This window comes from Oncorhynchus mykiss, chromosome 8, assembly GCF_013265735.2.
Source record: "Oncorhynchus mykiss isolate Arlee chromosome 8, USDA_OmykA_1.1, whole genome shotgun sequence".
Lineage (NCBI taxonomy): Eukaryota > Metazoa > Chordata > Actinopteri > Salmoniformes > Salmonidae > Oncorhynchus > Oncorhynchus mykiss.
This window is the reverse complement of record NC_048572.1, coordinates 42479315-42497174: the sequence shown is the minus strand read 5'-3', so window position 1 is coordinate 42497174 and position 17860 is coordinate 42479315. Positions and strand designations below refer to the sequence as shown.

At 40.2% G+C, this 17860-nt stretch overlaps 1 protein-coding gene across 3 annotated transcripts in view; it reads left to right on the top strand.

The window, feature by feature from the left end:
- puf60a (poly-U binding splicing factor a) overlaps positions 1-17860 on the top strand; it is a 94796-nt gene that overhangs the window by 29412 nt on the left and 47524 nt on the right. For all 3 annotated transcript variants that reach the window (XM_021612583.2, XM_021612585.2, XM_021612584.2), the window contains exons 4-7: positions 1491-1541; positions 1776-1937; positions 14828-14920; positions 15011-15224. In XM_021612583.2, coding sequence (XP_021468258.1) covers positions 1491-1541; positions 1776-1937; positions 14828-14920; positions 15011-15224 — 520 coding nt within the window. The remainder of the gene's footprint in view (positions 1-1490; positions 1542-1775; positions 1938-14827; positions 14921-15010; positions 15225-17860) is intronic.

The following is a 17860-nucleotide window of genomic DNA, read 5'->3' as shown; positions in this document are numbered from 1 at the left end:
AATATCAGATATAAGTATTTCGCTACACTTGCAATAACATCTGCTAACCATGTGCTAACCATCTGCTGACCAATACAAATTGGATTTAATATACAGTACCAGTCAAAAGTTTGTACACACCTACTCATGCAAGGTTTTTCTTTATTTTTACCATTTGATATATTGTAGAATAATAGTGAAGACATTAAAACGATGAAATAACACATATGGAATCGTGAAGTAACCAAACAATTACACATAACGTTAGCTAGCAAGCCAGCGTTTGCTAGCTCACTAACAGTACACTTTAACTTGCAATAAAAATCCTTTCTGACTAAATTAGAAATGTATATCTGAAAATGTAGCTAGACTCTTAACCGTCCATATACATGGATTAACACTTCACGGCAGACTGGAAGTATTTAACTCTGTTTTGTTTGTGGCTACATCTTGTTTTTGGCCAGCATTGTGTCAAGGAATTCTCTCCTATTCACACTGACCGTGGCGTGTGCAGAGAGAAGCACATCACTTTTCCAACTGATTTGTCGACAGCGGCTGCTAAATTCAGGGAATCAATGTTGTTGAGAAAAGTAGCAAAACTTTTGTGGTTCTCAATGGCTAACGGTGATATCTTTCAGAAAGTCAGGGTAGAAAGGACTGTCAACACATACTGAACAGTTCATGTTATAGACAGAAGCATGCCACATGGCAGACCAATCCAAACTCATCCCCTGGCATGTCCAGCCCGCCCATTATCTCAGCCAATCATGGCTAGTGGGAAGGTTCCTGACTTATTCTGTGGCTAAGCCAACTATGCTCGTAATTTAAAAATTGTATTCAATAATATGGATGGAGTACAAGTGTGTTATTAAGGTATATGAAAGTTCACATGTTCCAGAAGGAATTTCTGCCATAAAACACATTTTGATAAGAAATAAATGTTTACGTTCGATGGCTGCTCCTGGGAAGTAGTGATGTGTGACATTCATCTACTTTCCTGAAATGAGTATTGATGCCCACCCACTGAGGAGCAAGAGAAGCTAACATTCAATTATCTGGCAATATCCCTGGTGGACATTCCTGCAGTCAGCATGCCAATTGCACGCTCCCTCAAAACCGGAGACATCTGTGGTATTGTGTTGTGTGACAAAACTGCACATTTTAGGGTGGCCTTTTATTGTCCTCACCACAATGTATACCTGTGTAATGATCATGCTATTTAATCAGCTTCTTGATATGCCACAGCTCTCAGGTGGATGGATTTTCTTGGCAAAGGAGAAATGTAAACAAATTTGTGCCATTTTTTAAAAATATTTTTGTGCGTATTGAACATTTCTGGGATCTTTTATTTCAGCTCATGAAACATGGGACCAACACTGTACATGTTGCGTTTATTTTTGTTTGGTATAGTATAAAACATGACTCAATTACTTTCAATGCTGCTTTTTAGAATACTTTTTGATTGATGGGCCTTTATCCTTAAATGTATAAATGTATACTTTTTCTCTTAGATGGCATCGCTGACAATGGGCTTTGGCGATCCCCTCTCACCTTTACAATCGGTAAGCTGTTATATAATTTATTATGTTAAAAACTCCATGATATTTTTATCATAACATGTATGTCTTGTTGTTAAACCAAAGTGTCAAAATAGAGAATCTTTGCATGATTTTCTCTGTATTTTTTTATTCAATTACACAATCAATGGAGTGAAGTCCATGCAATATGAAATGTCAATAACTGAAGAATGGAACAGCAAGTCAGTGCTATATTCAAGCAGTTTCCTCCTATTGTAGGTAGCGGCTCAGAGACAGCGAGCATTAGCCATCATGTGCCGAGTGTACGTGGGCTCCATTTACTACGAGCTGGGAGAGGACACGGTCCGGCAGGCCTTTGCCCCGTTCGGCCCCATCAAGAGCATCGACATGTCCTGGGACTCTGTTACAATGAAACACAAGGTGAGATTTCACAACTGAACATTAGAACATCCCAGACTTGTTTTCCTCAGCTGAACTCAGCTGTTGAATGAGGGATTCCTTTACTGTATGTTCTTTGTATCTACCCACAATGTTGTAAGGATATTTATTATTATTATTGCATTTGTGTATAATTTAAACTATAGCCCGACCAATATCATTGTCTCCCGTCAGGTGGTGCCACTCCTGTGCAACGCTCGTCCCTCAACCGACCTGTCTTGTAGGTCGTGGAATAAAAATTGTTATATTTTAAGCATCCGCCACAGAAAATGAAAACATAGTTCCTAATTTCTGGAATTACTGAGGTCTCGCATGAATCTCTGACACAGGTAGAATTAGCTTAATTATTATACACACATTTTGACAGTGATTCAAAGATTTGCAATTGTTAGAAAATGTATTCAAAGCGGCTCTACCTCCTGCAAAAATGATCTGAAAGCATATCGTTCGCCACCGACTTGATCAGCTGATTGAACTTGTTGCTAGCTAGCTTGCTGAAATACTAGGTAAGCAAGCTTGTCTCTAAATGTTTAAACCTGTTGAAAGCTACTTTTGCAGCTTGTTTTCTAACAGTATTTTTATTGGAATTTTACAATTTTCACCCATATTAAGAGATACAACAACAGAGACAAAGCACACAGAAAAAAATAAGAAAAACAGCACCCACTTACACATATCTACGCGTATATATATATATATATATATACATATATACACATACCCACATATACATACATACATACACACACACACCCATACATACGTACACCATTTTCCTCTTCCCGCTCGGTGCTTCTCTCTCCCCATCACCATCATGGCGTCTCTCAATACATAAATTTTAAACAAACTTACAAACAGAAATTAAACAAAAAAGCTCAGTTTAAACCAAGCGGTTAGGTTCCGCACATGGAACGTACAGTGTAGTTCTGAAATACATACATCCCCGTCATTCTACGAGAATCCTTGCAGCATAATAGCTGATACCTCAGGTTCTAGGTAATTTAGATAAGGTTCCCATACTTTGTAGAACTGGTCTGTTTTAGAATGCAATGTACATGTCAGATATTCCAGAGGCACCCATTCAAATAGTATCTTATGCCAATCTTTAATAGAAGGAACCTTATCACTAATCCACTGTAAAAGGATGTTTTTCCTCGCTGCGAAGGTAAGGATGTTGTAAAGCCTCCTTTTACCCACAGAAGTAACCTGCCTACTAGGGAGACCTAACAGTAAAGAAACTGGGTCCAATTCTAGATCAACCCCTAGGATCTTTTCAATTTCTTGCAGAACCCCAGACCAGTATCTTTGTATTTTGGTACATGACCATAAACAATGTGTTAGGGTGCCTGTGTCAGTTTTGCATTTAAGACACTGAGGGGAAGAGGAAGTGGGGCTAAAAGCATGTCTGCGATTTGGGATATATGCAATCTGTGTATTATTCTTAATTGGATTGCTCTAGTACGATTGCATATAGATATTGTCAATAGTAACAGACAATTCTTTCTCCCACACTTGTTTCACCCTCTGTGTGTTGACAGCAGAAAGGGACCTTAAAGTATCATAAAACAGACTTACAGACATTTTCCTTTGTGGGAAAAAAAGCATTCTTTCAATGACAGACACATCAGGGTTACCAATTAAGGGGGTGCTCTTCAGGATATAATGTCTTACTTGTAGGAAGCGGAAAAAGTCCTGCTTTGGGAGTCGATATTTCTCGACCATCTGCTCAAATGACAACAAAATCTTATCAACAAATAAGTCATTTAGCCTGCGTATGCCCTTATTAAGCCAAAAGTTAAAGCCGGCATCCAGGAATCCTGGACTGAAATCTGGATTGTTAAGAATTGGGGTAAGAGCAGAGGTTAGTTTGGACCTTCCCAGGAAGCGTTGAACTGACCTCCATACTTTGAGTGTGTTAAGTGTAACGGGATTATTGCAGTGATCTTCAACAGACTTGAAACTTCTGAAAAATAAAATATCCTGTAAGGGGTATTTTGAAAGAGAAGTCTCAATGTCTAACTAAATAGAGGAGTCATCATTTGTGATCCAGTCAGAAATATAACAAAGGTGGGCACACCATTGATAGAACCTGATATTGGGCAGGTCCAAGCCGCCCATAGAACTTGGCAGCTGCAATATTGCCATCTTAAGTCTTGGTTTGCGTTTACTCCATATAAAGGAACTTAGCCATCCATTTACATCCTTTATTACCTTATTGGAGAGTAATACTGGGATTGGGTAAAGTAGTCTAGGTAAAATGTTCATTTTCAAGAGGGATATTCTACCCAACCAAGAAATCGGGAGAGAGTTCCAGCGCTCCAGATCCTGTCTTATTGTATCAAACAAGGGAACAAAATTGGCTTTGTACATTTGCTGGAATTTAGGAGTTACAAATATACCCAGATACATGAAACCTGAGGGAGACCATTTAAAAGGGAAGGGGGAGAAGTATTAGGTACAGAGTGCAGGCTACCAAGTGGCATAGCCTCTGACTTAGTTAGGTTAATCTTGTAGCCTGAGAATTCGCTGAATAATTCAATAATATTAATAAGAGCTGTAATTGAAGTCTCGGGACTAGAGATGAATATCAGGACATCATCAGCATACAAGCTTATTTTATGGTGAACATCACCAATGAGCAGCCCCTGTATAGCAGGCGTTACCCTGATGGCCTCGGCCAGTGGTTCCCAAACGAGTGCAAAGAGGATAAAGAACAGCCCTGTCTGGTACCTCTGTGTATAGAGAAGCTATTTGACCGTAGCCCATTAGTAAGGACAGCAGCCTGAGGATCATCATATAAAACTTTCACCCATTTTATAAAGTTGTCGCCCAGACCAAATTTATTTAGAGCAAATAATAGGTAAGACCACTCCACACGATCAAATGCTTTCTCAGCATCTAGGGAGTGCACAAGACCATCCACAGCACTTTGTTGGTAAGCTTGAATTACATTAAGAAGCCGCCTGACATTGTTGCATGACTTACGGCCCTTAATGAAGCCAGTTTGGTCTCCTTTCATAATTAGTGGCAGTGAGTCCTCTAATCTTGTGGCTAGAATTTTAGAAAGCAATTTTCTATCCACATTCAGAAGGGAAATTGGTCTGTACGAGGAACAAGACTCTGGACATTTTCCCTTTTTGAGAATAAGTGAAATGTTGGCTTCTCTCAGCGTTTGAGGGAGTTGGTCATTTGAAAATGAGTGATTAATCATATCACGCAATGGCTCAAGGATCAGGCCATGGAACTCTTTATAGAACTCACTACAAAACCCGTCTGGTCCTGGGGCCTTACCATTTTGCAGATTCTTAATTGCGAACATTATCTCTTCCTTGGTAATAGGGGCATTAAGGAGGGGCCGCTGCTCTTCTGAGATAGTAGGGAGCTCAATCTTACAAAATAAGGTCTCCATTAATTTGGGTGCATCATTTGGCAGTTCTGAGGCATAAAGATTTGTATAGAATTTCTTAAATGAGTCACTTATCAATTTATTTTCATATAAATGATTACCATCAGAGTCAGTAATAGTAGCAATTGACTGAGAGTCAGCTCTCTTTTTAGCTAGGTATGCCAAGTACTTTCCTGGCTTATCGCCATGTTCATATAGCTTTTGCCTGACAAATCTCATTTTATTTTCAGCGTCCTGTGTTAGGAGAGAGTCTAACGTTGATCTAATGACTGATATTTCCTTTAATAGGGCAGGAGTGGGCGTTTTAATGTAGTCCTTCTCTTTAGTTCCTAATTCACCCTCTAACATTTTTTGCTTTTCACGCTTTTTCCGTCTCTTAGTAGCTGTGTATGACATAATCAGACCCCTGGCATACGCTTTACAGGTCTCCCAAAGGAGCGAGGGGTTATCTGTTGATTGAGAGTTAATAGAGAAAAATGCTTTAAACTCTGTAATGAAATATGATGTGAATGTATGGTCTTTAACAATGGTTGTGTTCAACCTCCAATGTCTTGACCGATTGAATGCCCCATTGAGTTTTATGTCCAGGATCACCTCAGCATGATCAGATATGACTATGCTTCCTATCCTAGCGGATAGAACAGACTGCAGAGACGTCCTGGGCACAAAAAAATAATCTATTCTAGTCTGACATCCATGAGGTGCAGAGAAAAAAGTGAACTCTCTGTTGGAGGGATGAAAAGCTCTCCAGACATCTGCATACCCCAGATCATCACAAATAGCTTTAAGTGACTTAGCTTGAGGAGAGAGTGAAGCTATACCGCTGGGGAACCTATCAATAAGGGGGGTTCAACAAGCAGTTAAAATCTCCTCCAACCACTGCAGTGTCCGAGTTTAATTCTGAAAAGTCTAGAAAAATCTTAGTGAGGAAATCAGGGGGGTGAGCAGGGGGGAAGTAAATATTAATTATAGAAATGTTCTGCCCTTGTAAAAAGTACCATTAATTATAACAAAGCGACCAAATTTATCTTTCACACAATTCAAGACCTTAAGTGGTAAGTTCTTTTTCACCAGAATTGCTACCCCTCTACTTCTGGATGTAAATGATGAGAAAAACACTTGACCAAACCCCCCTTGTTGTAATTTCAGGTGCTCCTTATCATCCAAATGAGTTTCTTGCAACAGGGCAATATCAATATTTTCTTTTTTCAAAAAATATAGTACCTTTTTCCTCTTAATGGGGTTATGGCTCCCTCTAATGTTCCATGTACATACACGCAGTGCGTTACCTGCCATTGTATCTTGACCATTCAATATCCAGGCTGGATCCCACTGTAAAAGTGGGGTGGTACCTTTTTCCATGTGTTGAACTCTCCTCCATCTCACTGAGCATAAACAAACGATATGAACCCTGAACTCGAACTATACTAAACCCAAAAATTAAACATGTAAAGATCCAAAAGGGGGTTTTCCCACTAGCTAACATGCAGGAGATTTCAACTCTCCAATGTAGACTCTTAAGTCTGCATCGCCGCTCCATAGCCTCATCCTTTATATGTATGGAAAAGAAAATCAATATGAGAATATACGCTCTTCCACCTAAAACCAAGCCTGGGCACCAATATGGATTCACACATATCTCAGCCTGAGCTATAGCGGCTATTACTTTAGCAAGAAAAATAATAAAGATACGAATATTACTGAGCCGGAGTACGTGAGGACTCACGTCACTGTTTCATGATCAGATTCAACCAAAAATAAACAAAGTTATCCAATGCTGCTGAGGTACAGCTTAAAAGTTATTTACCCGAGAGAGTCAATAAACGCAGCAGCCTCTTCGGGTGTGTAGAGCTTTTTAGGTGATCCGTTGACCATAATCTTCAATGTGGCCGGGTACAACAGTGCGTAGTCCATCTTCATTCTCCTGAGTCGAGCCTTCGCCTCATCAAACGCTTTGCGTCTTCGTACAACCGCAGTGGAATAATCATTGAAGAATGAGACCTTAGGACTTTTACGTTGACTACCATCAGAGCCGATGTTTCTAGCCGCGTCCATGACGCGCTGCTTGTCGGTGAAGTTGTGGAACTTTATAACCGTGGGCGCTGATTGGGACCGGGTATCGGTGCTTGAGAGCGATGGGCTCTGTCCAGCTTCACACGGCCAGCCTTGGTGTCCATTTGTAGGTAGCCAGGGATCCATTCCTCAATGAATTTTACTGAACGTGTCCCTTCAGAATTTTCCGGGAGTCCCACAACACGAATATTGCATCTGCGTCCTCGATTATCCAAGTCGTCAATGTGCTCTGCCATTTCGCGCACCTGTTTCTCAAGTGCTTTTATCTTAGCGTCCATAGATGTAGTTGTAGTTTCCACTGCATCAATTCTTCCTTCCGCCTCAACAACACGTTCCACAACCCTCTGTAGTTCAGCTGAATGGCCTGCTATTGCTTCCAAGACCGTTCTTATCTTAGCATTGATCACTTTAGTAATGTTATCAGTCATCTTTTGAATCACCAGGTCCATTGTGCCTGTATCCGCGATGGTGCTAGCATCGCTAACGTTAGCTAGCTCCTCATGCACATCCACATGGGTGGTGGTTTTGGTCAACTTCTTAGTAGTTCTGTTGGGCATGTTGTCGGAGATTTTTGTGAAAAAGCCGTCAAGACTCATTATATGGTAACTTATTTAGCCAATTCTACCACTTTTTCAAGCTAGGAGATTAATGTAAAAATATAAATTTACGAATGCCACGAGAGCTCGCTGAAACACCGTGTTCTCTCTACGGCGCCATTTTCATCCCCCTTTTGCAGCTTGTTGATGTATAGTGCTGTGAAAAAGTATTTGCCCCCCTTCTAATTTTCTCTACTTTTGCATATTTACTGAATGCTATAAGATCTTCAACCAAAACATAATATTAAATAAAGGGAACCTGAGTGAACAAATAACACAACAGTTACATATTTATTACTTATTTAAATTATTTCATAAACAAAGGTATGCAACACCCAATGCCCCTGTGTTGAAAAAGTAATTTCCCCCTTACACTCAATAACTGGTTGTGCCATCTTTAGCTGCAATGACTCCAACCACACGCTTCATGTAGTTGTTTAACAGTCTCACGTATCTGTGGAGGATTTTTGGCCCACTCATCCATGCAGAACTGCTTTAACTCAGCGACATTTGTGTTTTCAAGCATGAACTGCTCATTTCAAGTCCTGCCACAACATCTTAATTGGGATTAGGTCTGGACTTTGACAAAACTTCAAATTTGTTGCTTTATCCATTTTCATGTGGACTTTTTTTAGATGGCCTCCATTATGTTTTGTGAAAACCAAACACTGCATTCCACATTAAAAACCTCCTACCAACGGTCAAGCATGGTGGTGGTAGTGTGATGCATTGCTGCCTCAGGACCTGGGCGACTTGCCTTAATAGAAGGAACTGTGAATTCTGCTCTTTATCAGAGAATTCTACAGGAGAATGTCAGGCCATCTGTCTGAGGTTGCAGTCACTGGTGGCGCCACCTTTAGGTGGCGCCACCAGTTATTGAGTGTAAGGGGGCAATAACTTTTTCACGCAGGGGAATTGGGTGTTGCATAACTTTGTTAATTAAATAAATGAAATTAGTATATTTTAAATATATATATTAATATATTTGTAAACTCAGGTTCCCTTTATCTAATATTAGGTTTTGGTTGAGTATCTGATAACATTCAGTATGAAAAAATAGAGAAAATCAAAAAGGGGGCAAATACTTTTTCACTGCACTGTATTTGTAGACTGCTGCACCAAACCGGTAGCCTGGCTGACGCACAGACCACGTGACACAGCGAGAGGAGCTGTGCCCCGATGGTCTGGACACCCTATCCTTATTAATCCATATTCCACTCTCAAAAAGTGCATGCATTTATTGGGGGGTTGAGACCTCTCGCTGTTTTGATTGGATTTTGTAATCGTTGTAATTGAAGGGTTTGCCGTTTGGGCGCTGTGTGTGACTGCATGTGCAGGGCCCTATAAAATCTTTGTGTTTTCCCAAATTCGGTTTTCCCGGTTTTAGTTTTCCTGGTTTGGGATTTCTTAAATCTTTTTTATTTTGTGACTCAAAATTACAACTGGATGAGTCCATAACAATGCATAAATCACAAAAAAATATAATTTGTAATTCCCCTTTAATTGTGCATTTAACAAGAGGAATGTTTGGCTAACGATGTTTCTGTATTGCACATGTGATGGCATAGTTTGCAACAAAAAAATGCCCACCCGATTGATACAAATAATCATGATATCATTCTGCCCGGTAGGCCTACTTTGCAGTTAACATTTAATTCAGAAGGTTTTGTTGAAGGCCTTCCTCTCTACCCACAAGACGTTTGTCATTAGCATTGCTAACTGGCTACACAAAGTGAGAGACAAAAGTGAGCACTACACAGACAGGGGAATTAACATGCCATTGCTTCTTCAGAACATTGTAGGAAATGTTAATCCTTGATACATTTTTGTTCATGTCTTGAGAGAAAATCATGCAAATCACTACTTTTTCGACTAAGTTTAATACAATTTATTGATCTTCTACTAACGTCAACACATTTTAAAATATTGTTTAATTCCATTTGAACATCTGGACCGTGATTCTGTCCGCGTTCTCCGCATGGTGGATTTAATGGGGCCCTATATGTGGGTTTTTGAGTGAGAACGACACAGAGGAGAACTAACCAGTAAAAGCACTTCATTATCGACTCATCGTGCCGACTAGCATCAAAATGGCCTCCCAGACTCTGAAGCCAGGAGGACCAGGATACCAAAAAGGAATTGTTTTCAGAAATTGTCTCGTAACGTTGGATCAGACTGAGCAGTGTAGCCAATCGCTACTTTGTAATGTTGGGTTGAATGCAAGAGTAGCAGCAGCAGCATCTGATGACACTTGTGGCAGAACAGCAAGTGTTCCATGAAAATTCTTTATATTGGAAGTACAAGAGTAGAGCTATGTATATTCTTTAAAAATTATTAAACAACAGTATTTTTTACATGATGCATAACCACAGATCTACACCTCATGCTACAACTACACATGAATATGTCAGTTTTTTTTTGTTTGGTTGTAAAACTGATTCACCAGAAGCTCAGATTAGAAAATACAGTAGAATAAGGGAGTGGATGTTGACTGATATTATTAGCTGATATATAGGTAACAGGCCAATATCCATATATTGGTTGGGCTCTAATTTGACCATATTAATGGGCAATTCCACCACTTTTCAACCTCATTCATCATCTTCAGCACCAAACTAGAGTCTTATGTGAAAACAGCGCTGTGATTAATCAGTGATTAAAAAGATACGGTCCTAAAACCTGATTCTCTGTGACATCACAGTTCATCATAACATAATAGAAATTAGGCTGTAAATGTTGTAAATGTTTATTGTAATTTGAACTATCGTGGGGTTAGGGTGAGAGTTAGACTCGTGTCGTGTGATTATACATGGCTTATTGATACAACTGTTTCCTACTATAGGTAGTTGGCTGCCTAGTGATGACAACATTGTAACTCTCCAATCTGAATAGTTGGCAACGATGTTTCGTTTCCAAGTGCTACTGAATAACCTCAACTGATATGCACCAATTGCTCACGATACACATCATTACTCTAGTCTATCAATCCATTTCAAATCTTTATACTATACATGATGCATATGTTGATCTTGCCTAGGGTAGCAGCAGAACTGCTAGGACCGGGCCTGACTAACACAATAATTTGCCTCTAATTTACTTGTGTTTGTGGCCAACCTTGGCCTGCTCAAAGTGAACTGCTCTTGTTGGGAAGTCAAAACTTTCAAACTCCTTGGAGCAGCTTGATGCACATCAGCCTCGTTACTTTGTCCTCAAGAAGGATGTGATCTTCCGGCCGTATTTACTGTTTTGGAGAAAGAATCACCTCTCACAGGCACACTAGAAACAAGGATAATGAACACGATTTTCGCCGATTTTGAGTCGGGGTACACTTAGTGTAGCTGAAGTCCCTTATGTTTTGCGTGAAAGACACACACACACACCACACTAATTTCCAAGCAGCTTGGGGGTTGATTAGCCTATGAAGTGTATTTGCCTTTGAAGTTGGAGCACATCGACTGGTATTTCCATCAATGAATAAAAAGCATTATTTTGGGTAACACTTTACCTGACACCGTGTCATAACCATGTCATAACAGTTGACATAACTTGTCATAACCTGACATTGCCATAACACTGTCACGACCCATATATTTACACTTGTTGTGATATATATTGCGTTATTTAATGGCAATATTTTATGGAAACTCTACATAAGAGTTTCAATATACACATTTATTCAAATTAGTTTTTTCCCTACCAAGAAGTTTCCTTTTGTTTGAAAGTTTCTCACAAATTCATTCTTTAGTTGTTTTTTTTCCATCATATTTTAAATAACATGTAGATAAAACATTTTATGACACTGTCATGACTCATTATGACCATACTGTGTCACTTTACTTGGAATAAGAAAATACACTTTATGACACTAACAAAAAGCATTATGACCATCATCATGCCCTTATATCAATCAAAAAGAGGGTGTCTCGTCCTGCTCCTGAAATCTGCTCCTGCATTCAGCCCAGTCATCAGCAACAGAACATTGGGGTAGGTGTGTGCAATTACAATGATAATTTAACATGGTCAATTTAAGGAATAATTATATAACTAAAACATACAGTTGACATGTAGGCTATGGTGTAATGTAATGCCTTGCCTTGTGTGGTAGGTTTTGACACTTATTTAGGTGTCATAACAGCCATAAAATAACGCAATATATGTCACAACAGGTCTAAATATATCATGACAGTGTTATTATATTATAACAAGTTATGTCAGCTGTTATTGCTGTGTCGTAATGTCTTATGACGTTGGGTGTCAAGTATTACTTTACTGGTATTTTGCAAATGTATATTGTCTTTTTATTTTTTTAATCTGAACTTACCGTCTAACGGAAACCCTTGAGGGAGGATATTTCCTGGCTCCCCACGTCACTGCGAATCTCAGTGTTTGAAAATCATTGTTTTTAAAATGGTTTAACTTTTGATGATGTCATTGGGTGGAACCTTTTAACTTTAGAAATGTGTTAGACAAAACTTGAAATGCACTGTTTTCACATACACTGAGTGTACAAAACATTAGGACCACCTTCCTAATATTGAGTTGCATACCCTTTTGCCCTCAGCAGAGCCTCAATTCGTCGGGGTATGGACTCCACAAGGTTTCAAGCGTTCCACAGGGATGCTGGCCCACGTTGATGCCGATGCTTCCCACAGTTGTGTCAAGTTGGCTGGATGTCCTTTGAGTGGTGGACCATTCCTGATACACACAGGGAACTGTTGAGCATGATAAACCTAGCAGCGTTGCAGTTCTTGACACACAAACTGGTGCCCCTGGCGCCTACTACCATATCCCGTTCAAAGGCACTTAAATATTTTGTCTTGCCCATTCACCCTCTGAATGGCACACATACACAGTCCAAGTCTCAAGGCTTAAAAATCCTTTAACTTGTCTCCTCCCCTTCATCTACACGGATCGAATTGGATTTAACAAGTGACATCAATAAGCTTAGTGACATCATAGCATTCATCTGATCGTTCTCTCAATAACAGTTGCTCATAATGTTTTGTACACTCGGTGTATGTAGACACTGGTTTTGTGCTGGAGATAATGAAAATTTGGTTGAAAAGCGGTGACATTCCCCTTTAAGTTGTTGGTGCAGTGTGTTACAGTCATCAATATTTTTGCAACTATCCTGCCCTGCAATATAATTGTAAGCAATCTCTTGTAATTAGGAGTAAGTTATTAACCATGAGTATTGATGGTAGTTGCAGCTACCATACCTCTTAAAACCTTTCTAGGGCAGGCGTTCCGCTAGCGGAACCCCTTGACAACATTCCGCTGAAAAGGCAGGGCGCGAAATTCAAAAATATTTTTTTGAAATATGTAACTTTCACACAATAACAAGTCCAATACAACAAATGAAAGAAACTTCTTGTTAATCTACCCATCGTGTCCAATTTCAAAAATGCTTTACAGCGAAAGCACAACATATGATTATGTAAGGCCAAGTAAAAAAAACAGCAATTTTTCCAGCCAAAGATAGGAGTCACAAAAAGCAGAAATATAGATAAAATTAATCACTAACCTTTGATGATCTTCATCACATGACACTCATAGGACATCATGTTACACAATACATGTATGTTTTGTTCGATAATGTGCATCTTTATATCCAAAAATCTCAGTTTACATTGGCGCGTTACGTGCAGTAATGTTTTGCTTCCAAAACATCCGGTGATTTTGCAGAAATACTCATAATAAACATTGATAAAAGAAACAAGTGTTATTCACAGAATTAAAGATGGACTTCTCCTTAATGCAACCGCTGTGTCAGATTTCACATTTTTTTTGCGGAAAAAGCATAATCTGAGAAGGGTGCTCAGAGCCCAATCCGGCCAGAGAAATATCCGCCATGTTAGAGTCAACAGAAGTTAGAAATAACACTAAATATTCACTTACCTTTGATGATATTCATCAGAAGGCACTCCTAGGAATCCCAGTTCGACAATAAATGACTGATTTGTTCCATAAAGTCCATCATTTATGTCCAAATAGCCACTTGTTGTTAGGGTGTTCAGCCCAGTAATCCATCTTCATGAGGCGCAAGCTCTTCGTCCAGACAAAAAACTCAAAGTTCCGTTACAGGTCGTAGAAACAAGTCAAACGATGTATGGAATCAATCTTTAGGATGTTTTTAACATAAATCATCAATTATGGTTCCAACCGGAGAATTTCATTGTCTGAAGCTTTTCTTCAGACAATGAAATTCCTCTGTTGGGAGCGCGCGTCACTAGCCTGAGACACTCTGCCAGACCCATGACTCATTCAGCTCCCATTCCCCCCTCCTTCATAGCAGAAGCCTGAAACAAGTTTCTAAAGGCGGTTGACATCTAGTGGAAGCCTTAGGAAGTGCAACTTGACCCCATAGACACTGTGTATTCGGTAGGCCAAGCTCTGAAAAACTACAAACCTCATATTTCCCACTTCCTGGTTGGATTTTTGTCAGGTTTTCTCCTGCCATATGAGTGCTGTTATACTCACAGACATCATTCAAACAGTTTTAGAAACTTGTTTTATATCCAATACTAATACTACTATGCATATATTAGCATCTGGGACAGGCTAGAAGGCAGTTCATTCTGGGCACACTATTCATCCAAAAGTAAAATGCTGCCCCCTATCCCAAAAATGTCCAAATAAATAAACCCAAACAAATGTATTTTAATTTTAGTCCTAGCTGAAGTTTCTTCAGAGCGTATAGCCATTGTTTCCCAAACAGGTAAATCAGTCAATTGCAAAGACCAGTCTCCCTGCTTCAGGTTGAAGCCTGACTTTTTTGTTGTTCCCCTGTCCCTCAGGGTTTTGCGTTTGTGGAGTATGAGGTGCCTGAGGCAGCCCAGCTATCCCTTGAGCAGATGAACTCCGTTATGCTGGGAGGGAGAAACATTAAGGTGAGCTCTGCTGTCAATTTTTAAAGAGTAACTAGATTTTTTTTGCTCAATGCCATGACTACACTATTTGAACACAAATCACACTTTAAGGTGGGACGACCGAGCAACATCGGACAGGCCCAGCCGATCATTGACCAGCTGGCAGAAGAGGCACGCGCCTTCAACCGAATCTACGTGGCGTCTGTGCACCCCGACCTCTCGGACGAGGACATCAAGAGTGTGTTTGAGGCGTTCGGCCGGATCAAGTCATGCACTCTAGCGAGAGACCCCACTACAGGGAAACACAAGAGCTACGGCTTTATTGGTGAGGAAAACATCTCCAGACTGCGACGTTAAATTGGTTGCAAACTAACCCCCTTGAAACAAATAAAATAATGCAGTTAAATCAACGAAGATATATATTTTTTTGGTTTAGTATTATTTCAGTGCGTTTGGAAAGTATTCAGATCCTCTGATCTTTTCCACATTTTGTTACGTTACAGCCTTATTCTGAAGTGGATTAAATAGTTAAATAGTTCCGCTCATCAATCTACACACAATTCCCCATAATGATAAAGCAAAAACAGGTTTTTAGAACATTTTTTGTAAATGTATTTTTAAAAAAAAATTAATTTGATAAAACATTTACATAAGTATTCAGACCCTTTCTTTACTCAGTACTTTGAAGTACCACTGGCAGCGATTACAGCCTCAAGTCTTCTTGGGTATGACACTACAAGCTTTGCACACCTGTATTTGGGGTGTTTCACCCATTCTTCTCTGCAGATCCTCTCAAGTTCTGTCAGGTTGGATGGGGAGCATTACTGCACAGCTATTTTCAGGTCTCTCCAGAGATGTTTGATCGGGTTCAAGTCCGGGCTCTGGCAGGGCCACCCAAGGACATTGAGAGACTTATCCCGAAGCCTCTCCTGCGTTGTCCTGGCTGTGTGCTTAGGGTCGTTGTACTGTTGGAAGGTTATAACCTTTGCCCCAGTCTGAGGTTCTGAGCACCCTGGAGCAGGTTTTCATCAAGGATCTCTCAAATTAAATCCAAATCAAATGTTATTGGTCACATACACATGGTTAGCAGATGTTAATAGCGTAATAGCGAAATGCTTGAGCTTCTAGTTCCGACAGTGCAATAATATCTTACAAGTAATCTAACAACTACATTATACCCACAAATGTATTGGGATGGTATAAGAATATGTACATATAAATAGATGGATGAGCGATGGCCGAGCAGCATAGGCAAGATGCTATAAAATACACTATATACATTTGAGATGAGTAATGTAAGATATGTAGACATTATTATTATTATTATTATTATTATTATTAAAGTGGCATTATTTAAAGTGGCCAATGATTTGAGTCTATGTAGGCAGCAGCCTCTCTGTTTTAGTGATGGCTGTTTAACAGTCTGATGGCCTTGAGATAGAAGCTGTTTTTCAGTCTCTCGGTCCCAGCTTTGATGTACCTGTACTGACCTCGCATTCTGGATGATAGCGGGGTGAACAGGCAGTGGCTCGGGTGGTTGTTGTCCTTTATGATATTTTTTGGCATTCCTGTGACATCGGGTGCCTTTTGGAGTCTAGGAGTGTAGGTAGTTTGCACCCGGTGATGTGTTGTACAGACCGCACCACCCTCTGGAGAGCTTTGCGGTTGATGGGCGGTGGCAGTTGCCGTACCAGGCGGTGATTGAGCTTGTCAGGATGCTCTCAATTGAGCGTCTATAAAAGTTTGTGAAGGTTTTTGGTGACAGGCCAAATTTCTTCAGCCTCCTGAGGTTGAAGAGGCGCTGTTGCGCATTCTTCACGACTGTCTGTGTGAGTGGATCATTCCAGTTTGTCTGTGATGTGTACGCCAAGGAACTTAAAACTTTCCACCTTCTCCACTACTGTCCCGTCGATGTGGATAGGGGGGTGCTACCTTTGCTGTTTCCTGAAGTCCACAATCATCGCCTTTGTTTTGTTGACGTTGAGTGAGAGCTTGTTTTCCTGACACCACACTCCGAGGGCCCTCACCTCCTCCCTGTCTCATCGATGTTGGTAATCAAGCCCACTACTGTTGTGTCGTCTGCAAACTTGATGATTGAGTTGGAGGCGTGCATTGCCACGTAGTCATGGGTGAACAGAGAGTACAGGAGGGGGCTGAGCACACACCCTTGTGAGGACCCAGCGTTGAGGGTCAGTGAAGTGGAGGTGGTGTTTCCTACCTACACCACCTGGGGGCGGCCTGTCAGAAAGACCAGGATGCAAGATGTCGGTGTACTGCTGGTTTTCTTTTTGCAGTGTGTAATTGCCTGTAGACCCTGCCACATACGTCTCGTGTCTGAGCCGTTGAATTGCGACTCTACTTTGTCCCTTTACAGGCATTTCACTTGTTTGATTGCCTTGCGGAGGGAATAACTACAGTGGTTTCTCCTTTAAAAGTTGCAAGTTGCAAGCTTACCCCGCAGGACTTAGAGGTACCCAGCGTCCCGGCTTCATTGCTCCAGACCACCACAAGGGGGAGTTAGAGCACTCATTATGCATTTGGGTCCCAAGGTTTTTATATTGCCATCATATCGAGTGGTTCCAATGACGAATTTGACGCGGGCCACCTGTTCCTGGTGACTTCAGCAAAGATGGCTGACAAAACATTACGGGGGAAGCAGCTGTAAGTAGTTATATAATGAGTCAAGCAAAACATTTACAATTGAGAGGAATATGTTAGTTAATGTAGAGACAAACAATTGTGTATATTTTTTTGTCAAAAAGTTAATTTACGAAAATCGCTATTTAGCAACAAAAAAAAACAGCCATATCCAATACTAGAGGTGTATCAAACTCATTCATTATACACTTCAACAGTGTTTACCACTCCTGCTCCTGGGACATCAATGATTACACATTGTAACTATTTAAGTAAAGGCTGATTTGTAATTCATATATACAGAATAAAAAACAGTACATCCTG